At 42.3% G+C, this 24,119-nt stretch overlaps 1 protein-coding gene across 6 annotated transcripts in view; it reads left to right on the top strand.

The window, feature by feature from the left end:
• Window positions 1–221: 221 nt before the first annotated feature.
• pcsk5b (proprotein convertase subtilisin/kexin type 5b) overlaps window positions 222–24,119 on the top strand; it is a 74,940-nt gene continuing 51,042 nt past the window's right edge. For 2 of the 6 annotated variants that reach the window (XR_005477258.1, XM_038997986.1), the window contains exons 1-3: window positions 224–733; window positions 8,439–8,543; window positions 19,583–19,729. Coding sequence is in view for 5 of the 6 variants with exons in the window: in XM_038997986.1 (XP_038853914.1) it covers window positions 554–733; window positions 8,439–8,543; window positions 19,583–19,729 (432 nt within the window). In the remaining variant the exon portion in view is untranslated. Of the gene's footprint in view, window positions 734–8,438; window positions 8,544–19,582; window positions 19,730–24,119 lie in introns of all 6 variants that reach the window. The other 4 variants (XM_038998422.1, XM_038998339.1, XM_038998149.1 and 1 more) reach the window with 3 other exon arrangements.

Below are 24,119 nucleotides of genomic sequence, written 5' to 3'. Positions count from 1 at the left end.
AGTTTGTTTAAACGCATGATAGCGGCACTTTTAGTTCATGGTTGACGTATTTTGTTGGCCATTAGCCAATCGGCGTTTCTCAATGAGTTCTAAGCACGTTAATCCAACTGGTATTTACAACTTCAAAACCGGTATTTATCACCTTCCCACTTGGTTATAAACGCACATCAGTTGTTTCTACTCCAAATTGTCGCTAGTTATTTGGTGGGAGGCGCTGTAGCCATTTCGCCACTTTAAAGAGAGAAGGGGAACCAACATCCGAGTTCTGGGGAAAATAAATTATCCCAAAGCACTGCATTCAGACAAACTACCCCCACCGCTGCGAAGGAGCACGACTGAACGCAAACTTCGAACTCTCCATGCAGAGCACGCGGAGAGCAGACCAGGACCATCTAACGGGCTTTTGAGAATTTTTTCGGTTTCCGTTTTTTCCTTTATTTGCGGTGGATGTTGATCGAATGAGAATCTTGCTTGCTCTGCGGTGAGAAGAGAAGTTTGGCTGTTTTCCTAGTCGGAGGGAGACGCGGGAGGTTCGGGGAAAAAGTGGGGGAAGATGGTTTGGAACGCCGCTTTGAGAAGAGGCTTGTTGTGCGTTCTGGCGCTCTGGCTCGGTTTTACGTCTGCCCCGTGCAAAGCTCGGATTTACACTAACCATTGGGCTGTACGGATAAACGGGGGACCTGTGTTCGCTGATCGGATAGCAGACAAATATGGCTATAAGAATATGGGACAGGTATGTTTTAAATTGTTCCTCTCAGTTATCTTTTCGTTCCTTTTACATTTTTATTCGAAAGAGTTTCAAAGTCAAATCCTGCACAGCGTTGGTGTTTTTTCTTTGATATATTAAAACTTATTTTGCTTTTGAACGGTGGTGTTTTGTTGTCAGTCCGATTGAAGTTCACACGTCATAGTCACCCGGGCCCACACTGGATAGTTCACATCCCGGGCCAGCCTGAACACGCTACCTCCACTCTAAATAATGTGCCTTGAACCCTGGCGTGTGTGTGGCGGGGATCAGCCTGGCACACACGGGACTGACTATGACATGAACAAAGCGAGAGGGGCAGGGGTGCAGTGATTAGGCTCCACACCGGTGGGACAACAGGTGCCCCACAGTTCCGCAGAACAGTTTTATTGGGCTGTTAGGAGTGGAGAATTTTACCAACAGTTTAATGTCTCGTATTTCATGGCTCAGACCAATATGGGCCTCTTAAACCTAGAATCCTTAGTTGCTGCATACATTTGGGGATTTATAAATTATTTACAGTACCAGTCAAGTTTGGACACACCTACTCATTCAAGGGTTTTTATTTTCTACATTGTACAATAATAGTGAAGACATAAACTATGAAATAACACATGGAATCATGTAGTAACCAAAAAAGTGTTAAACAAATCAAAATATATATTAGAGCCTCTTTTTGCCTTGACAGCTTTGAACACTCTTGGCATTCTCCCAACCAGCTTCACCTGGAATGCTTTTCCAACAGTTTTGAAGGAGTTCCTACATATGTTGAGCATTTGTTGGTTGCTTTTCCTTCACTCTGCGGTCCAACTCATCCCAAACCATGTCAATTGGGTTGAGGTCGGGTGATTGTGGAGGCCAGGTCATCTGATGCAGCACTCATCACTCTCCTTCTTGGTCAAATAGCCCATATACAGCCTGGAGGTGTGTTGGGTCATTGTCCTGTTGAAAAATAAATGATAGTCCCGCTAAGAGCAAACCAGATGGGATGATGTATCGCTGCAGAATGCTGTGGTAGCCATGCTGGTTAAGTGTGCCTTGAATTCAAATAAATCACTGACAGTGTGACCAGCAAAGCACCCACACACCATCACACCTCCATGCTTCACTGTGGGAACCACACATGCGAAGATCATCCATTCACCTACTCTGCGTCTCAAAGACACAGCGGTTGGAACCAAAAATCTTGTCACAACACAACTGATTGGCTCGAACACATTAAGAAGGAAAGAAATTCCACAAATTAACTTTTTTATTTTTATTTCACCTTTATTTAACCAGGTAGGCTAGTTGAGAACAAGTTCCCATTTACAACTGCGACCTGGCCAAGATAAAGCAAAGCAGTGCGACTAATCAACACAGTTACACATAAACAAACACAGTCAATAACACAAAATAAAAATTGATAAATCTATGTACAGTGTGTGCAAATGTAGAGAGGTAGGCAATAAATAGGCCCTAGAGGTGAACATAATTACAATTTAGCATTATTACTGGAGTGATAGATGTGCAGATGATGATGTGCAAGTAGAGATACTGGGGTGCAAGAGGGTAAGTAATATGTGGATGAGGTAGTCGGGTGTACTATTTACAGATTGGCTGTGTACAGTGAAGTAAGCTGCTCTGACCACTGATGCTTAAAGTTAGAGGGAGTTATAAGGCTTCAGAGATTTTTGCAATTCGTTCCAGTCATTGGCAGCAGAGAACTGGAAGGAAAGGCGGCCAAAGGAAGTGTTTGCTTTGGGGATGACCAGTGCAATATACCTGCTGGAGCGCGTGCTACGGGTGGGCGTTGCTATGGTGACCAGTGAGCTGAGATAAGGTGGTGCTTTACCTAGCAAAGACTTCTAGATGACCTGGAGCCAGTGGGTTTGGTGACGGATATGCAGTGAGGGCCAGCCAACGAGAGCATACAGGTCGCAGTGGTGGGTAGTATATGGGGCTTTGGTGATAAAACGGATGGCACTGTGATAGACTGCATCCAGTTTGCCGAGTAGAGTGTTGGGGGGCTATTTTGTAAATGACATCGCTGAAGTCAAGGATCGGTAGGATGGTCAGTTTTACGAGGGTATGTTTGGCAGCATGAGTGAAGGATGTTTTGTTGTGAAATAGGAAGCCGATTCTAGATTTAATTTTGGATTGGAGATGTTTAATGTGAGTCTGGAAGGAGAGTTTACAGTCTAACCAGACACCTAGGTATTTGCAGTTGTCCACATATTCTAAGTCAGAACCGTCCAGAGTAGTGATGCTAGTCGGGCGGGAGGGTGCGGGCAGCAATCGGTTGAAGAGCATGCATTTAGGTTTACTAGCATTTAAAAGCAGTTGGAGGCCACGGAAGGAGTGTTGTCGTTGAAGCTCGTTTGGAGGTTTGTTAGCACAGTGTCCAAAGGGCCAGATGTATACAGAATGGTGTCGTTTGCGTAGAGGTGGATCAGAGAATTACCAGCAGCAAGAGCGACATCATTTGATATATACAGAGAAAAGAGTCAGCCTGAGAATTGAACCCTGTGGTACCCCCATAGACTGCCTGAGGTCCAGACAACAGGCCCTCAGATTTGACACACTGAACTCTATCAGAAGTAGATGGTAAATCAGGCGAGGCAGTCATTTGAGAAGCCAAGGCTATTGAGTCTTTTAACAAAGCACACCTGTTAATTGAAATATATTCCAGGTGACTACCTCATGAAGCTGGTTGAGAATGCCAAGAGTGTGCAAGCTGTCAAGGCAAAGGATGGCTACTTTGAAGAATCTTAAATATAAAACATATTTTGATTTAACGCTTCTTTGGTTACTACATGATTCCATATGTTTTACTTCATAGTTTTGATGTCTTCACTATTATTCTACAATGTAGAAAATACCCTTGAATGAGTAGGTGTTTCCAAACTTTTGACTGGTACATATAACACCTCATTCAAGGGTATTTTCTACATTGTAGAATAATAGTGAAGACATCAAAACTATGAAGTAAAACATATATATATATATATTTTTTTTTATATATGCCTCATGAGTTTAGTTAAACTGTCGTACCACATCGGAACCCAACATATACATTGTTTTCCTCAAATGTTTGTAAACAACAAATGTAAACACATGGTATAGCTTCAAAACATGGTTAAAACTATACATTTGATATCCTGGATGGTCAGTCCTTGCATCCATAGCTCTGTCTGTGCATTCGAGTGGTTACATTTCTTCAGCCCAATCCTTAGCCTTTTAGCAAAACAGGGGCGGGGACAGCACTTTGTTTCAATTAAGGATTCTAGCTTTAATGCATACTTTAACCAAATGAGCTGCAAGATTAATATTTTAATAACCTTATAAAATTACAAGCGCCTGAGATTATAAGTGGCCATAGTAAAGGAAGGATGGAAAGCATGCATTGACGTTGCCAAGGGTTTGATAATGTGAATTGCTCTGAAAGTATCAATCCATTCTGCATATCTGTTATGGTGTGTGCCTGTTGATGTCATTCCTAAGGAACGTCTACTGTCACCACCAACCCTCCCCACTCCAATCCATAACTGCTGTCAGGTACAACACTGGAAACAAAATGCTTTAGCCAAGAGGAGATATGGGCACACTTGCTGGATTTAATTGTGATGTCATTTTGTTCAACAATTCTCCTTGTAATCAGAGAGGCCCATGCAAGTTCAGAGTAGGCAACATTTGGTTGCTTAGCGACACACACATTTAAGAGGGTGGTCTATATGGGAGAAATATCTAGCAACGACAAAACCAGGCAATCCAAAGCGCTCTCTCTCCACAGAGAAGGCAATACTACATATTCTGACAGGTGGAAAATTGCTGTTGTGGACTAGGATAATCACAGGGACATCCTGCCCTCACACCTCCCGCCCCTCTTTCTCCATAATTATATGGTGCCCATATACCAGCCACCCCTCCTTTATGGAACTGAGAGTCTTATACCCCCCCATTCCCTTTTAAAGCTTAAGCTTCCCAGTCGAAAGAGTTAGTGCATATTTTGTGACGTTTTTGTTAGTTTTAGGTGTTAGGCAGCGTTTGGTTGGAGTTTTTCGGCTGTTCGAGCGCACAACATTTTGTCTTGAGGCAAGAAGTTCGCCCTTTGACCAGTGATTGGTCACCAGTAGAGATTATTCAAGGAAGTGTTTGTGATTCAACAGCAGACATTGTTTTCATGCACATTTTTTTTTCACTTGAAATACTGCACCGAACATCTTAGATGTAATATTAAATGGTTCTTGATTAATTCAGACTCCTGGCTACGGTGTCTCAAGGTGGACAAACGGTACTATTGCAGCTATTTTGTTGTTTTTCAAGCGAAGGTCTTTTAAGTGCCAGCCGACCCGAAGTATGTTGATGCCTTAAAGCTCTGAAAGACACTCCCAGGCGGCAATATTGCACCAGTCTCCTAACCTGAACTTTGACACTAATGTCTTAAGTGCACTGTCACATACAGGCACACACTCTATCGCTCTCTCACTCATGGGGACCCCACACATTCAGATCTTGAGAACATTGAGGTACTACTGGCTCTGAATATTAAGATTGCACAAAAAAGGCATACATGTGTGGGTGTATGAAATAAAGTTATTGACACTCAATAAGTTCCCATGATTATAAATCTTTTCAGGATGAAAGTAGGTTGTTTTATTTAGGGACATTCATGCGATAATGAAGTTGAGGAAGACCTTTATTTAACCAGGTAAGACCCATCGAGGTTAAAAACCTATTTTGCGAGGGCGACTTGGCAAAACAGGGAAATGTACATAAATACTGTTGTGGACACATGCAAAGAGATTGTCAGAGAAAAACAAAACGGTAGGGGAGAGGGGGATGTGAACAGAGTGGGTGACTGAGAAGGACAGTGTCATTCAGTTGACAGGGATAGAGAGATGAGAACATACAATGATACAGAAACACACAGATGGATGGATAATTTCACTTGCAACGCTAGGGTTGTGGGTTTGATTCCCATGGAGTGTCTGCTTAATGACTCCAATGTAAAGGAATAGTTGGCTATTGGGAGAGCACCTCTATCAGGCATTTTGTATGGAACCAACCTATAATCCTCTTACTTATGGAGCCCCCTGTGCATTTCCCAGACTCCGGGCCAAGCACTGATCTGAGAGCAGTTTTAAAGACACAGGGCTATGGTTTGTACATGAAGTGTATTGCAAGAGAATGGTCCTTTAACGTCTGGTTTTGTCCATTGATCTAGATTCAGTTGAAGTCGGAACAACTCTTAAACCAATTATATTTTAGCTAGATGGTTAAAGCTAGCTAATAAGTGTGTTAGGGTTATTTCCATGTTAAAGGACCCATGAGCACCTACGTGAAGTTTGTAGGAGCACATCAAATTGGGTGTCGAATGACAGCCAAGAGTCTCTTTTTGGGAAATGAAGGCGTAGATACATTTTTGAACCATTTTCCATCTTCAAAATTAGGCATAAGTAATGGATTTGATTTCTGGTCAAACAGATGGAAAGGGGAGTTTTGAAAACTTCTACCAGAAAGTCTTTAAAGGGTATTAGAAATACACAATGTTGACTTAAAGACCCCTGCTAACTAATATCAATGCTTAAATTTAGTTTTGGGGAAATTATTTGCCTATTGTATGTTTAAGGAACATTGCCTTGTAAATCTGTTACCAAAAACCCACATTTTCTAATGGAGGATAATTTTAAGTTCATGGAAGTAACAAGTAAAGGTAGACCTACCAATTAGTTCATGTTTTTACTGATATACATTTTTGTTTAAGAATTACTAAGTGATTTAAAACTCATTAACGGACTTACGACTCAGTACCGGACTTACTGCATTGGCTACAATACAAAATAATAGTAGTCACTAACCACAGTTGCTTCACCTGCTACTGTCCTCCCTTCCACTGGCATACAGTTATGTTCAACTCATAACTGTTTTCCGTTCTTTCTGTCTGGTGGTCAAAGCGAGTGTGAACTGTCTGGACAACCCCTCCCTCTCCTCTCCAGACAATGTTACCTCTCCCGGTACTTACTGACACCTACCCATGAGCCCCCTCTTTCCATTTGCTGTAACCAGCATCTCCACTGATCGGACGTCAATGGACGTTGAAATTGGGTCAATTCGCCCTGGCCTTGATTTCAACATCCACAGATGTCATTTTTTGGGACGGTCTGGACCGGGTCTTGATTTCAACATCCACAGTTGATTAAATAATGTCATTTCTGCATTCTTACGGCAGACATCTTTTGAATCTTAATTCGGCACAGATATTTACATTTTAGGATTTTACTGTAATTTTGTAACTAAATTTTGCATCTGCACAGTTCTTCCAGTAAAGGTGTTTTTGGAAATGTTGTGAATTTGAGTCTGTAATTCCACTGCTTATGTTGACAAACCGTAGACTGGGTAAAACTAGCCACTTAATACACATTAAGATTAAAATGTATTTTCTTTATCATCTTTTGGGTAGAAAGGTGAACAGTCAGTGATAGTTTACGAGTTGTAACGTATCATCATTCTAGCCCAGAGAGTTGGATAAAGGGCATACTTGCCCCAAAGCCTGTTTTAGCATGGTCATTGCCATTGAGGGCTTTCACCATTTTGAGGTAGGTAGTCAACTGGTTGTAGCTGAATCTCAAACCAGGCCCTCATCCCTACCAACTCACTCAGAGGCCCCTCCATTGTCAGACTTGTTGACGTAACTCAGAGGGTGACATGAAGCACGGCGAGGGGATCATCCCCGATCAACTTCGGGACATGCTTATGACTTGAGTGATCCAATTCATGTTAAAAAATGTAACGATAAAACGAGCATGAAATCCAAATGGAGATATTCCCTGTTTTATTTTAGAAGATAACCTATTAACAGTAAAACATCAATCGATGTGTCACGCCTCAATCAGACACAAAGGCACATGCCATATCATTAAGCACGGCTTTCGATTCTGTTTTATGAAATTGTGCAAACTCCTAAACATATCGCGGTGCATGTTGGGATACCAAACCATTGCAATGGGTTAAGCAAGGATCATAGAATTCCATCCAAGTTAGCAGGAAGTGTATTTATTTCCGACTTAGGAACTTGTACCTCCAATTTTCAGACGGCTTCTGAACGCACCATTTTATATCTTGCTGTGTGGGGGTTGAGACTAAAGATGTCAAATGTCTTGATTTGGAAATTTAACATGACAATTTTGGGCTTCGTGTCTTTGTAGTCCTGACGCTATTGAGTGTGATTATACCTGCTGTTGCCTTGTGGCTTTCACGTTCTGACAGTGACGTGATGAAAGCATGCCCCCTGGGTCTATTCTACTGAAAGAAATACCTGGACCTACCTGTCTGATAAGAAACTCTGTTTTCCTTTTCTGTTGTTTTGCTACAGTGTACCCTAATGAATACAACCCTGGTTTGGAGTGAAACATTGTTGTGAGTTGCCTGAAAGGATATAGGGGCTTGATACAGTCCCTTGGGTAGCTCCTCTAAAGCCCTGGGTCAATGGAAAGGGTATATGACACCTGGCAGCCATTGCGGTTTGATAATCTGCCTCTGAATTATTAAAGTTAATCACACTTCGCCTGCCTCATGTCTGTCTGTCTTTCTTATTTTGGAGGTTTGTGGTTCACTGGTTACGCTGTTTAATTCCTCTGTCTGACTTGGTTGACATTTGAATGCAACCAGTGTTTTTACTGTAGACTGATCGTGGTGTGTTTTTATTCGGTAGATTGGCGACCTGAAGGACCACTATCACTTCTTTCACAGCAGGACCATCAAAAGGTCAACTCTCTCCAGTCGCGGTGGCCACAGCTTCATCTCGATGGAGTCCAAGGTAAGCCTCGCCTCACCGTGCTGGCGGGCCACCCCACCAGGTCATCAACACACGCCTGCATTATTGATGAGTCACAGAACACCACCCTTGGTCTCGCCCTGATGATGCGTACATTACAGGGCACAACTGTAGTTCAGTACACCGATGGAAAGTCTACCAGCCATAGCACTGCTGAGCATAGTTGTCATTCAATGAGAGATCTTTAATGAATTATGTATTATATACTGTTGCTGGATATGTTGGCCCTTTTCAACTTTGACTCTGTTTATTACACAAGACTCCCCTTGGGGCAGGAGGCAGTTTTGCCATTGATAGACCAGTGTTCTCCCCTTTCCTCTCTCTCCCTTTCTCCCTTCTTCCCCTCAAGTTTCTCTCCTGTGTGAAGGGTTGACAGGGAGGAGATGTTTAAATGTCAGCTGGATCTGCAGTCTGAGCTGGAAGTCTTTCTGCTCCCATCACTACTGTTCAGGGATCAGTGTCATATCATTACCATTCTGATGCCAGTATCGTTTCACTGCTGTTTTCGGGCTGCTCTCTATCATGGATGCACTGGGGTCAGTCCATGTAGCCGGTTATAGAAATAATCACGTTGTTATGCTTAGTTGTCTAATGACAGTCATCTGTGTGTGTGTGAGTCAGATGGGTGTAGCGGACACACCTTGTGCGCTGTGCGATCTACCTGTTGGCACGCAGGTCTCCATGGTGACAAGGCAGTGATAATGGCTTTATGGCTTGCTGATGCGCCGCCTGGCGCATGTGGGACACGGTCAAAGGTCATGGCTGTCAGTAAGTTACCAGCTCAAGGTCGTCGGCTTGGAGAGCGGGTGTGTGACTGACCTCACCCGAGTGACATTTGGCTCCATTTTCAGACACTCAAAGTACACTGAACAGAAATGTAAAGTTTTTTTTTCATGAGCTGAAATAAAACATCCCAGCAATTTGATTAAACTGACTAAACAGTATGATCATTACAAAGATGCACCTTGTGCTGGGGACAATAAAAAGCCACTCTAAAATGGGCAGTTTTGTCACACAACACAATGCCACAGATGTCTCAAGTTTTGAGAGCATGCAATTGGCATGCTGACTGCTGGAATGTCCACCAGAGCTGTTGCCAGGTAATTTTATGTTAATTTCTTTACCATATGCTGCCTCCAACGTTTTAGACAATTTGGCACCATGTCCAAATGGCCTCACAACTGCAGACCACGTGTAACCACACCATCCCAGGACCTCCACATCTGGCTTCTTCACCTGCGGAATTGTCTGAGACCAGCCACCTGGACAGCTGATGAAACTGTGGGTTTGCACAACTGAATGATTTCTGCTCAAACTGTCAGAAACCGTCTCAGGGAAGCTCATCTGCATGCTCGTTGTCCTCACCAGAGTTTTGACCTGACTGCAGTTAGGCGTCGTAACTGACTTCAGTGGGCAAATGCTCACCTTCGATGGCCACTGGCACATTGGACAATTATTTTTCATGGATGAATCCCAGTTTCAACTAGAGGTCGACCGACTAATCGGCATGGCCAATTAATCAGGGCCGGTTTCAAGTTTTCATAACAATCGGTAATCTGCCTTTTTGGATGCCGATTATGGCCGATTACATTGCAATCCATGAGGAAACTACGTGGCAGGCTGACCACTTGTTACGCAAGTGCAGGGTCAAAAGGACCTTGTGGCTGCAATGAGTAAGTTGCTAGCTAGCATTAAACTGATTGTTTTTTTATAAAGATAAATCTTCACATAATCACTAGTTAACTACACATGGTTGATGATATTCCTAGGTTAACTAGCTTGTCCTGCGTTGCATATAATCAATGCGGTGCCTGTTAATTTATCATCGAATCACAGTCTAATTCAACTTCGCCAAACAGGTGATGATTTAACAAAAGTGCATTTGCGAAAAAAAGCACATTCGTTGCACAAATGTACCTAACCATAAACATCAATGCCTTTCTTAAAATCAGTACACAGAAGTATGTTTTTTTTTTTACACCTGCATATTTAGTTAAAAGAAATTCATGTTGGCAGGCAATATTAACTAGGGAAATTGTTACTTTTGCGTTCAGTGCAAGCAGAGTCAGGGTATATGCAACAGTTTGGGCCGCCTGGCTCGCTGCGAACTGTGTTTCTTCCTAACAAAGACCGTCATTTATTTGACAGAATTTTACATAATTATGACATAACATTGAAGGTTGTGCAATGTAACAGCAATATTTAGACTGAGGGTTGCCACCCGTTCGACAAAATACGGAATGGTTCCGTATTTCACTGAAAGAATAATCGTTTTGTTTTCGAAATGATAGTTTCCGGATTTGACCATATTAATGACCCAAGGCTCGTATTTCTGTGTGTTTATTATATGATAAGTCTATGATTTGATACAGCAGTCTGACTGAGCGGTGGTAGGCAGCAGCAGGCTCGTAAGCATTCATTCAAACGGCACTTTACTGTGTTTCCGAGCAGCTCTTAGCAATGCTTGATGCACAGCACTGTTTGACTTCAAGCCTATCAACTCCCGAGATTAGGCTGGCAATACTAAAGTGCCTATAAGAACATCCAATAGTCAAAGGTATATGAAATACAAATTATTTTTTTATTTATTTCACCTTTATTTAACCAGGTAGGCAAGTTGAGAAGAAGTTCTCATTTACAACTGCGACCTGGCCAAGATAAAGCAAAGCAGTTCGACACATCTAACAACACAGAGTTACACATGGAGTAAAACAAACATACAGTCAATAGTACAGTAGAAAAATAAGTCTATATACAATGTGAACAAATGAGGTGAGATAAGGGAGGTAAAGGCAATAAATAGGCCATGGTGGCGAAGTATATACAATATAGCAATTAAAACACTGGAATGGTAGATTTGACAGTAGATGAGTGTGCAAAGTAGAAATACTGGGGTGCAAAGGAGCAAAATAAATAAATACAGTAGGGGAAGCGGTAGTTGTTTGGGCTATTTATAGATGGGCTATGTACAGGTGCAGTGATCTGTGAGCTGCTCTGACAGCTGGTGCTTAAAGCTAGTGAGGGAGATGAGTGTTTCCAGTTTCAGAGATTTTTGTAGTTCGTTCCAGTCAATGGCAGCAGAGAACTGGAAGGAGAGGCGGCCAAAGGAGGAATTGGCTTTGGGGGTGACAAGTGAGATATACCTGCTGGAACGTGTGCTACGGGTGGGTGCTGCTATGGTGACCAGCGAGCAGCGATAAGGCGGTACTTTACCTAGCAGGGTCTTGTAGATGACCTGGAGCCAGTGGGTTTAGCGACGAGTATGAAGTGAGGGCCAGCCAACGAGAGCGTACAGGTCGCAGTGGTGGGTAGTATATGGGGATTTGGTGACAAAACGGATGGCACTGTGATAGACTCCATCCAATTTATTGAGTAGGGTGTTGGAGGCTATTTTGTAAATGACATCGTCGAGGATCGGTAAGATGGTCAGTTTTACGAGGGTATGTTTGGCAGCATGGGTGAAGAATGCTTTGTTGCGAAATAGGAAGCCGATTCTAGATTTAACTTTGGATTGGAGATGTTTTATGTGACTCTGGAAGGAGAGTTTACAGTCTAACCAGACACCTAGGTATTTGTAGTTGTCCACATATTTTAAGTCAGAACCGTCCAGAGTAGTGATGCTGGACGGGCGGGCAGGTGCAGGCAGCGATCGGTTGAAGAGCATGCATTTAGTTTTACTTGTATTTAAGAGCAGTTGGAGGCCACGGAAGGAGAGTTGTATGGCATTGAAGCTCGTCTGGAGGGTTGTTAACACAGTGTCCAAAGAAGGGCCAGATGTATACAGAATGGTGTCGTCTGCGTAGAGGTGGATCAGAGACTCGCCAGCAGCAAGAGCGACATCATTGATTGTATACAGAGAAGAGAGTCGGTCCAAGAATTGAACCCTGTGGCACCCCCGTAGAGACTGCCAGAGGCCCGGACAACAGGCCCTCAGATTTGACACACTGAACTCTATCAGAGAAGTAGTTGGTGAACCAGGCGAGGCAGTCATTTGAGAAACCAAGACTGTTGAGTCTGCCGATAAGAATGTGGTGATTGACAGAGTCGAAAGCCTTGGCCAGGTCAATGAATACGGCTGCACAGTATTGTTTCTTATCGATGGCGGTTAAGATTAGAGGTCGACCGATTAATCGGAATGGCCGATTTAATTAGGGCCGATTTTCAAGTTTTCATAACAATCGGAAATCGGTATTTTTGGACACCGATTTGGCCAAATTATTATTATTTTTTTAATATATATTTTTTTACACCTTTTTATTTAATCTTTATGTATCTAGGCAAGTCAGTTAAGAACACATTCTTATTTTCAATGACGGCCTAGGAGCGGTGGGTTAACTGCCTTGTTCAGGGGCAGAACGACAGATTTTTACCATGTCAGCTCGGAGATTCAATCTTGCAACCTTACAGTTAACTAGTCCAACGCTCTAACCACCTGCCTCTCATTGCACTCCACGAGGAGCCTGCCTGTTACGCGAATGCAGTAAGCCAAGGTAAGTTGCTAGTTAGCATTAAACTTATCTTATAAAAAACAATCAATCAATCATAATCACTAGTTAACTACACATGGTTGATGATATTACTAGTTTATCTAGCGTGTCCTGCGTTGCATATAATCGATGCGGTGCGTATTCGCGAAAAAGGACTGTACTTGCTCCAATGTGTACCTAACCATAAACATCAATGCCTTTCTTAAAATCAATACACAGAAGTATATGTTTTTAAGCAATATTAACCAGGTTAAATTGTGTCACTTCTCTTGCATTCATTGCACGCAGAGTCAGGGTATATGCAACAGTTTGGGCTGCCTAATTTGCCAGAATTTTACGTAATTATGACATAACATTGAAGGTTGTGCAATGTAACAGGAATATGTAGACTTATGGATGCCACCCGTTAGATAAAATACTGAACGGTTCCGTATTTCACTGAAAGAATAAACGTTTTGTTTTTGAGATGATAGTTTCCGGATTCGACCATATTAATGACCTAAGGCTCGTATTTCTGTGTGTTATTATGTTATAATTAAGTCTATGATTTGATAGAGCAGTCTGACTGAGCGATGGTAGGCACCAGCATGCTCGTAAGCATTCATTCAAACAGCACTTTCGTGCGTTTTGCCAGCAGCTCTTTGCTGTGCTTCAAGCATTGCGCTGTTTATGACTTCAAGCCCATCAACTCCCGAGATTAGGCTGGTGTAACCGATGTGAAATGGCTAGCTAGTTAGCGGGGTGCGCGCAAATAGCGTTTCAAACGTCACTCGCTCTGAGACTTGGAGTAGTTATTCCCCTTGCTCTGCATGGGTAACGCTGCTTCGAGGGTGGCTGTTGTCGATGTGTTCCTGGTTCGAGCCCAGGTAGGGGCGAGGAGAGGGAAAGAAGCTATACTGTTACACTGGCAATACTAAAGTGCCTATAAGAACATCCAATAGTCAAAGGTATATGAAATACAAATGGTATAGAGAGAAATAGTCCTGTAATTCCTATAATAACTACAACCTAAAACTTCTTACCTGGGAATATTGAAGACTCATGTTAAAAGGAACCACCAGCTTTCATATGTTCTGAGCAAGGAACTTAAACGTTAGCTTTCTTACATGGCACATATTGCACTTTTACTTTCTTCTCCAACACTTTGTTTTTGCATTATTTAAACCAAATTGAACATGTTTCATTATTTATTTCAGGCTAAATTGATTTTATTGATGTATTATATTAAGTTAAAATAAGTGTTCATTCAGTATTGTTGTAATTGTCATTATTACAAATACATTTTTTAAAAACGTCCGATTAATCGGTATCGGCTTTTTTTGGTCCTCCAATAATCGGTATCGGCGTTGAAAAATCATAATCGGTCAACCTCTAAGATATTGTTTAGGACCTTGAGCGTGGCTGAGGTGCACCCATGACCAGCTCTGAAACCAGATTGCATAGCGGAGAAGGTACGGTGGGATTCGAAATGGTCGGTGATCTGTTTGTTAACTTTGCTTTCGAAGACCTTAGAAAGGCAGGGTAGGATAGATGTAGGTCTGTAGCAGTTTGGGTCAAGTGTCCCCCCCTTTGAAGAGGGGGATGACCGCAGCTGCTTTCCAATCTTTGGAAATCTGACGACACGAGAGGTTGAACAGGCTAGTAATAGGGGTTGCAACAATTTCGGCAGATCATTTTAGAAAGAGAGGGTCCAGATTGTCTAGCCCGGCTGATTTGTGGGGGTCCAGATTTTGCAGCTTTTTCAGAACATCACCTGACTGGATTTGGGAGAAGGAGAAATGGGGAAGGTTTGGGCGAGTTGCTGTGGGGGGTGCAGTGCTGTTGACCGGGGTAGGGGTAGCCAGGTGCAAAGCATGACCAGCCGTAGAAAAATGTGTATTGAAATTCTCAATTATAGTGGATTTATCGGTGGTGACAGAGTTTCCTATCCTCAGTGCATTGGGCAGCTGGGAGGAGGTGCTCTTATTCTCCATGGACTTTACAATGTCCCAGAACTTTTTTGAGTTTGTTGCAGGAAGCAAATTTCTGCTTGAAAAAGCTAGCCTTGGCTTTTCTAACTGCCTGTGTATATTGGTTTCTAACTTCCCTGAAAAGTTGCATTTCACGGGGGTTGTTCGATGGTACTGCAGAACGCCACAGGATGTTTTTGTGTTGGTTAAGGGCAGTCAGGTCTGGAGAGAACCATGGGCTGTATCTGTTCCTGGTTCTAAATTTCTTGAATGGTGCATGCTTATTTAAGATGGTGAGGAAGGCATTTTTAAAGAATAACCAGGCATACTCTACTGACAGGATGAGGTCAGTATCCTTCCAGGATACCCGGGCCAGGTTGATTAGGAAGGCCTGCTCGCTGAAGTGTTTCAAGGAGCGTTTGATAGTGATTAGTGGAGGTCGTTTGACCGCTGACCCATTACGGATGCAGGCAATGAGGCAGTGATTGCTGAGATCTTGGTTGAAAACAGCAGAGGTGTATTTGGAGGGCAAGTTGGTTAGGATGATATCTATGAGGGTGCCCGTGTTTATGGCTTTGGGGTTGTACCTGGTAGATTCATTGATAATTTGTGTGAGATTGAGGGCATCAAGCTTAGATTGTAGGATGGTCGGGGTGTTAAGCTTGTCACAGTTTAGGTCACCTAGCAGCACGAGCTCTGAAGATAGATGGGGGGGGGGGGGCAATCAGTTCACATATGGTATCCAGAGCACAGCTGGGGGTAGAGGGTGGTCTATAGCAGGCGGCAACAGTGAGAGACTCGTTTTTAGAGAGGTGGATTTTTAAAAGTAGAAGTTCAAATTGTTTGGGTACAGACCTGGATAGTAGGACAGAACTCTGCAGGCTATCTCTGCAGTAGATTGCAACAGCCCCCTTTGGCCTGTCTATCTTGTCTGAAAATATTGTAGTTAGGGATGGAGATTTCAGAGTTATTGGTGGTCTTCCTAAGCCAGGATTCAGACACGGCTAAGACATCCGGGTTGGCACATTGCGCTAAAGCAGTGAATAAAACAAACTTAGGGAGGAGGCTTCTAATGTTAACATGCATGAAACCAAGGCATGCATGAAACCAAGTCATCAAAAGAGAGTGCCTGGGGAATAGGAGTGGAGCTAGGCACTGCAGGGCCTGGATTCACCTCTACATCGCCATAGGAACAGAGGAGGAGTAGGATAAGGGTACGGCTAAAAGCTATGAGAATTGGACATCTAGGACGTCCGGAACAGAGTTAAAGGAGCACTTTTCTGGGGGCAATAAAATAGATTCAAGGTATAGTGTACAGACAAAGGTATGGTAGGATGTGAATACAGTGGCGGTAAACCTAGGCATTGAGTGATGATGAAAGAGATATTGTCTCTACAAACATCATTGAAACCAGGTGATGTCATCGCATGTGTGGGTGGTGGAACTGAAGGGTTGGATAAGGTATAATGAGCAGGGCTAGAGGCTCTACAGTGAAATAAGCCAATAAACACTAGCCAGAACAGCAATGGACAAGGCATATTGACATTAGGGAGAGGCATGCTTAGCCAAGTGATCATAAGGGCCCAGTGAGTAGTGAAGGTTGGTTGGGGTCACGGCGATTCAGACAGCTAGCCGAGCCATGGGTAACAAGCTAGCAGAAGATGGAGGTCTGTTTTTAGCCACCCTGTGCGTTTCCGTCGGTAGATTAGTGGGGTTCCGTGTGGTAGAGGGGACCAATCCAATTGTCAAAATAGTTATAGTGTCCCAAGAAGATTGTTCGATAGACCTGTTCAGATAGCAGCTGATATGCTCAAGACAGCTAACGATTAGCAGGCCGCAGTTAGCAGATGGGCGTTCAGGTTACGTCGCGATGGAGGGGCCAGTTGAATAACTCCCTCGGGCAGATAACGTCGGTATTCCAGTCGTGAAGGCCCGGTGGGGCTCCGCATCGGCAGTTAAACGGGTCCGGATAGGTGATTGTAGCCCAGGAGTGGCTGATGGAACTCTTCAGCTGGCTAGCTCCGGGATAATTGGTGTTTGCTCCGGAATTGACGTTAGCCTATAGTCACTCGGATAGCAGCTAGTTAGCTGCAAGATCCAGGTGTAAATGTCATAATTCCTATAATAACTACAACCTAAACTTCTTAACTGAGAATATGAACCACCAGCTTTCATATGTTCTGAGCAAGGAACTTAAATGTTAGCTTTTTACATGGCACATATTGCACTTGTACTTTCTTCTCCAACACTGTTTTTGCATTATTTAAACCAAATTGAACACGTTTCATTATTTACTTGAGACTAAATAGATTTTATTTATGTATTATATTAAGTTAAAATTAAAGGGGTCATTCAGTATTGTTGTAATTGTCAATATTACAAATATATTTAAAAATCGGCTGATTTAAAATTTTAAAGAAATTGGTATCGGCTTTTTTTGGTCATCCAATAATCGGTATATCGGCGTTGAAAAAAATCATAATCGGTCGACCTCTAGTTTCAACTGTATCGGGCAGATGGCAGAGTGATGTCAACGTTGTGAACAGAGTGCCCCATGGTGGGGTTATGGTATGGGCAGGCATAAACTACAGACAATGAACACAATTGCGTTTTATCAATTGAAATTTGAATGCACAGAGATACCGTGACGATCCATTGTCGTGCCAGTCAACCGTCGCCAGCATGTTTCAGCATGATAATGCACGGCCCCATGTTGCAAAGATCTGTACTCAATTCCTTCAAGCTGATAATGTTCCAGTTCTACCATGGCCGGCATACTCACCAGACATGTCACCCATTGAACATGTTCGGGATGCTATGGATCAACGTGTATGACAACGCGTTCCAGTTCCCGCCAATATCCAGCAACTTCGCACAGCCATTGAAGAGGAGTGGGACAGCATTCCACAGGCCAAAATCAACAGCCTGATCAACTCTATGTGAAGTAGATGTATTGTGCTGCATGAGGCAAATGGTGGTCACACCAGATACTGACTGGTTTGATGAACCACACCCCTACCTTTTTGTTTGTTTTTAAAGGTATCTGTGACCAACAGATGCATGTCTGTATTTCCAGTCATGTGAAATCCATAGATTAGGGCCTAATTAGTTTATTTCAATTGACTAATTTCCTTATATGAATTAACTTAGTAAAATCTTTGAAATTGTTGCGTCTATTTTTGTTCAGTGTAATCACTGATTATAACAGATTTGGATAGGTATAGGCAAGGACCCCCATCACTTTGCTTCTATCTATACTTTCATGTCAGATCAGTGATCCCACCAAGGAAGGAAGCATTTCTAAAGTGCCATTTCAGCCGACGCTTCTACAGTATAGATGGATTTTTTTGGGATCCTGGTTGCCCTTGGTTACAGACCAAGTCAGCGGGAGATACTGCAAGAGAGAGCCACCTCCAAATCCTTAAGAATGGGGAATGCAGAAGCAGTTGTATTTCAGGAGTCCAATTCACCATCTGGAGAGGGAGGATCCGTCTCAGTGGACTCTCAGGTCAGTGGTGGAACTAATGGAGGACTGGCTGCCGGCTGTCGGACTTCCTGTCTAGGTGACGGTCTGAGGACCGCCGCATTAGGCTTACCGCTTATCATCCGTTACACAAACACACATGGACATTGGGTGGGCAGACAGACAGGGAGCTCTAGACAGACACACACACACACACACATATAATGATGTCTCTGCTGTTCTGAGCTTAATGAGGTGTGTAAATGGTTGCTTTGAAACTGATGACAGACTTGTTGAAATGAGCAGAGACTTGTGCCTGCTCTGTCTTCACATGATCATCGCCATCCATCACTGTTACAAATGTTTTTTATTTTTTGACTTAATTACATTCTGGATTATGAAATCTTTCTCCCTCAGTTCCCCCCCCCTTTCTGCCTGTGTTTTTCTCATTCTATCCCCCCTTTTCTAACACCCTTTCCTCTCCTCTATCTCTCAATCACACTCACTCTCTCTTTCTGCCAGTGTTTTTCTGTGTCCATCCCTCTTTTCCCTCCTCTGCTCTCTGGAGAAACTGACAGATTGTTTTAGTAGGTCATACTTCACTCCGATAGGATTCTTTCTTCCACTCCCACTTTCTTTTTAGCTTTGTATGAATGTTAAAGTCGATCACCTCCGTCTCTGGTTTGTTATTGTTTTACCTGAACGATTAGGCTACCTAGGGTAAAAGTGAAAGGCAGCAGTCGTTATAAAAATAATCCTACCCAACGCTTCCAAATTTCTGAGATGAGCTTGCCAAGGAATTCCTTGAAACGAACCCATTAGGTTTGAGAGCTTGATTGTGACCTGAGAAATTTGTATGCGTGTTCACATTTTTTTGTCAGCCAGTGTTTTATTTTGTGTACTTATCCACAAACATCCCTCCATCTTCCATTGTCAAGTTAGTTTTGCATGACCTGGTGCCCCGGGTGGGTGGAGATTCCACCACCTATTTAAAACTAACTCGCCCATTGTCCACTCTGAACATGCTTGCCCAACAACCATGCGTATTCATTTTCAACCATTGGATATGTTTTGATGCTTTTTTTTCTTCTTCACTGTGCAATGGTGTGGCCTCTGCTATAGGTGGAGTGGATTCAGCAGCAGGTGGTAAAGAGGCGGATCAAGAGGGATTACAAGGCGGCCCCTCCCCCCCTCACCAGCCCCGCCCAGACCAGCTCCGCCCAGTCCATATTCTTCAATGACGCCAAGTGGAGCAGTATGTGGTACATAGTGAGTATGCGGACCACACCCTAGCTCTCAGGGTCAAGGGTCACCAGACCTACTTAATGGAGGTCTCCATAAGGGGGGGGAGGAGTGTGTGCATGCGCCTTGGTTATAGTGTGCCTAAGAGTGTCGTGCCTCAAATGCAAATGTCTAGATGACTTTTCAAACATTTTCCTGAGATTTCAAATGACATTCATAGGAATGTATATCGCTAAATTTATAGCGCATAGAATTTAAAAAGATATTGCCGGATATTATTCATTCTAATCAGAAAGCTTTTTTACATGGACGATACATTGGCGATAATATAAGACAAGTACTGGAAACAATAGAACACTATGAAAAATCTGGGAAACCAGGCCTGCTATTCATTGTTGGCTTTCAATGGGCTTTTGATAAAGTTCGACTGAAGTTTTTATATATAAATGCCTGGAACATTTCAATTTTGGAGAATATCTTATAAAACGGGTTAAAGTTGTGTATAGTAACCCTAAGTGTAAAATAGTATATAATGGCTACTTCTCAAAGTATTAAACTGTCAAGAGGAGTAAAACAAGGTTGTCCACTATTGGCATATCTATTTATTATGGCCATCGAAATGTTAGCTATTCAAATCAGATCCAACAATAATATCAACGGGTTAGAAATCCAGGGCTTAAAAACAAAGGTATTGTACGCTGATGATTACTGTTTTCTTTTTAAATCCACAATTTGGATCCCTCCACAGCCTCAGAGGATCTAGGTACTTTTACTAACCTCTCTGGATTACAACCAAATTATGATAAGTGTATAATATTGGATCACTAAAAAATAAAACTTTTACATTACCATGTAGTTTACCAATAAAATGGTGTGATGTGGATATACTCGGTATACATATCCAGAAATAAATAAATGCTCTCCAATAATGTTAATAAAATTACCAAAAATGTACAAGATTGTGTTACCATGGAAAGGAAAATACCTGTCTATTTGTGGAAAAAAATCACCCTGATTTTAACTCTTTAGTCATATCCCAGTTTACCTATTTGCGTATGGACTTGCCTACAGTCGTGGCCAAAAGTTTTGAGAATGACACAAATATTAATTTCCACAAAGTTTGCTGCTTCAGTGTCTTTAGATATTTTTGTCAGATGTTACTATGGAATACTGAAGTATAATTACAAGCATTTCATAAGTGTCAAAGGCTTTTATTGACAATTACATGAAGTGGATGCAAAGAGTCAATATTTGCAGTGTTGATCCTTCTTTTCCAAGATCTCTGCAATCCGCCCTGGCATGCTGTCAATTAACTTCTGGGCCACATCCTGACTGATGGCAGCCCATTCTTGCATAATCAATGCTTGGAGTTTGAGTTTTTGTTTGTCTACCCACCTCTTGAGGATTGACCACAAGTTCCCAATGGGATTAAGGTCTGGGGAGTTTCCTGGCCATGGACCCAAAATATCAATGTTTTGTTCCCCGAGCCACTTAGTTATCACTGTTGTCTTATGGCAAGGTGCTCCATCATGCTGGAAAAGGCATTGTTCGTCACCAAACTGTTCCTGGATGGTTGGGAGCAGTTGCTCTTGGAGGATGTGTTGGTACCATTCTTTATTCATGGCTGTGTTCTTAGGCAAAATTGTGAGTGAGCCCACTCCCTTGGCTGAGAAGCAACCCCACCACATGAATGGTCTCAGGATGCTTTACTGTTGGCATGACACAGGACTGATGGTAGCGCTTACCTCGTCTTCTCCGGACAAGCTTTTTTCCGGATGCCCCAAATAATCGGAAAGGGGATTCATCAGAGAAAATTAATTTACCCCAGTCCTCAGCAGTCCAATCCCTGTACCTTTTACAGAATATCAGTCTGTCCCTGATGTTTTTCCTGGAGAGAAGTAGCTTCTTTGCTGCCCTTCTTGACACCAGGCCATTCTCCAAAAGTCTTCGCCTCACTGTGCGTGCAGATGCACTCACACCTGCCTGCTGCCATTCCTGAGCAAGCTCTGTACTGGTGGTGCCCCGATCCCGCAGCTGAATCAACTTTAGGAGACAGTCCTGGCGCTTGCTGGACTTTCTTGTGTGCCCTGAAGCCTTCTTCACAACAATTGAACTGCTCTCCTTGAAGTTCTTGATCAGATAAATGGTTGATTTAGGTGCAATCTTACTGGCAGCAATATCCTTGCCTGTGAAGCCCTTTTTGTGCAAAGCAATGATGACGGCACGTGTTTCCTTGCAGGTAACCATGGTTGACAGAGGAAGAACAATGATTCCAAGCAACACCCTCCTTTTGAAGCTTCCAGTCTGTTATTCGAACTCAATCAGCATGACAGTGATCTCCAGCCTTGTCCTCGCCAACACTCACACCTGTGTTAACGAGAGAATCACTGACATGATGTCAGCTGGTCCTTTTGTGCCACGGCTGAAATGCAGTGGAAATGTTTTTTGGGGATTCAGTTCATTTGCATGGCAAAGAGGGACTTCTCAATTAATTGCAATTCATCTGATCACTCTTCATAACATTCTGGAGTATATGCAAATTGCCATCATACAAACTGAGGCAGCAGACTTTGTGAAAATTAATATTTGTGTCATTCTCTCAACTTTTGGCCACGACTGTACACCTAGCTAACAGTTATTTAAATTTGAGAAGGAAAAACAAATCTATTTTATTTGGAACGGCAAGCCAGACAATATTTATATAATGAATTTGGAGGGCAGAAATTACTAAAGCATTAGACCGCTCACTAAAGGCTTCAGTCATACAAAAGTTATACTAAAATCTGAATTGGTTCTCTAGCAAATTAATAAGAATATCTCACCACATATTCAAGAATGGCCTTTTTCCCTTTATTCAGACTAAACCTCGCACTTTCAGTTATTTGAAAAGGAAATCATCTACCAAATATTGTTATTTTTAAACAAAGCATAGGAAGTTGGTTGCAATTTCAATAAAAAAAACGGAACAAATTATACAACAAATATTGTGGCTAATCTCAAATATACTAATAGTTAAAAAAATATATATATATTTAAAAAAAGGTATAATCTTTAAAGATGTCATAAATAGGACTGGTGGAGTTGTCACACATGCAGCTAACAAAAATATATGGAAATGTCTGCTCAACCCAAAATTACAACCAAATAATTGCAGCATTACCGCAAAAAAAATTAAGAGGAAGGGGGGAAAAGGGAACTTGTCTGTTGGCCCTGCATTAAAGACCATAATTGATTAAATATAAAAGTATACCAGTTTAGTTTAAGGACCAAAAAATTGACAGCTGTGCCATATAGATTGCAAAATAGTTGGTAAGAGATTTTCGACGTACTGATTCCATGGCACATGGTTCATGAACTGATACGCAAAATGACACTGGGTTAAAACTTTAAATTACTATACAAAGTTCTTGCAACCAATAGAATGTTTATACTACCGTTCAAAAGTTTGGAGTCACTTAGAAATTCTTGTTTTTGAAAGAAAAGCATTTTTTTTTGTCCATTTTAAAATAACATAAAATGTATCATAAATATAGTGTAGATGTTGTAAATGACTATTGTAGCTGGAAACAGCAGATAAAAAAAAAAAAGTATAATAATGGAATATCTACATAGGTGTACAGAGGCCCATTATCAGCAACCATCACGCCTGTGTTCCAATGGCATGTTGTTAGCTAATCCAAGTTTATCATTTTAAAAGGCTAATTGATCATTAGAAATCCCTTTTTGCGATTATGTTAGCACAGCTGAAAACTGTCCTGATTTTAAAGAAGCAATAAAACTGGCCTTCTTTAGACTAGTTGAGTATCTGGAGCATCAGCATTTGTGGGTTCGATTACAGGCTCAAAATGGCTAGAAATAACTTTCTTCTGAAACTCGTCAGTCTATTCTTGTTCTGACAAATGAAGGCTGTACCATGTGAGAAATTGCCAAGAAACTGAAGAGCTCGTACAACGCTGTGTACTACTCCCTTCACAGACCAGCGCAAACTGGCTCTAACCAGAATATAAAGAGGAGTGGGAGGCCCGGTGCACAACTGAGCAAGAGGACAAGTACATTAGTGTCTAGTTTGAGAAACAGACGCCTCAAGTCCTCAACTGGCAGCTTCATTAAATAGTCCACGCAAAACACCAGTCTGAACATCAACACTGAAGAGGCGACTCCGGGATGCTGGCCTTCTAGGCAGAGTTGCAAAGAAAAAGCCATATCTCAGACTAGCCAATAAAATATTAAGATGGGCAAAAGAATACAGACACTGGACAGAGGAACTCTGCCTTGAAGGCCAGCATCCAGGAGTCGCCTCTTCACTGATGACGTTGAGACTGGAATTTTGCAGAGACTATTTAATGAAGCTGCCAGTTGAGGACTTGTGAGGTGTCTGTTTCTCAAACTAGACACTCTAATTTACTTGTCCTCTTGC

This window comes from Salvelinus namaycush, chromosome 1 (genome assembly GCF_016432855.1).
Source record: "Salvelinus namaycush isolate Seneca chromosome 1, SaNama_1.0, whole genome shotgun sequence".
NCBI classification, from domain to species: Eukaryota; Metazoa; Chordata; class Actinopteri; order Salmoniformes; family Salmonidae; genus Salvelinus; species Salvelinus namaycush.
Note: the sequence above shows the minus strand (reverse complement) of the source record. Positions and strands in the feature narration are given on the sequence as shown.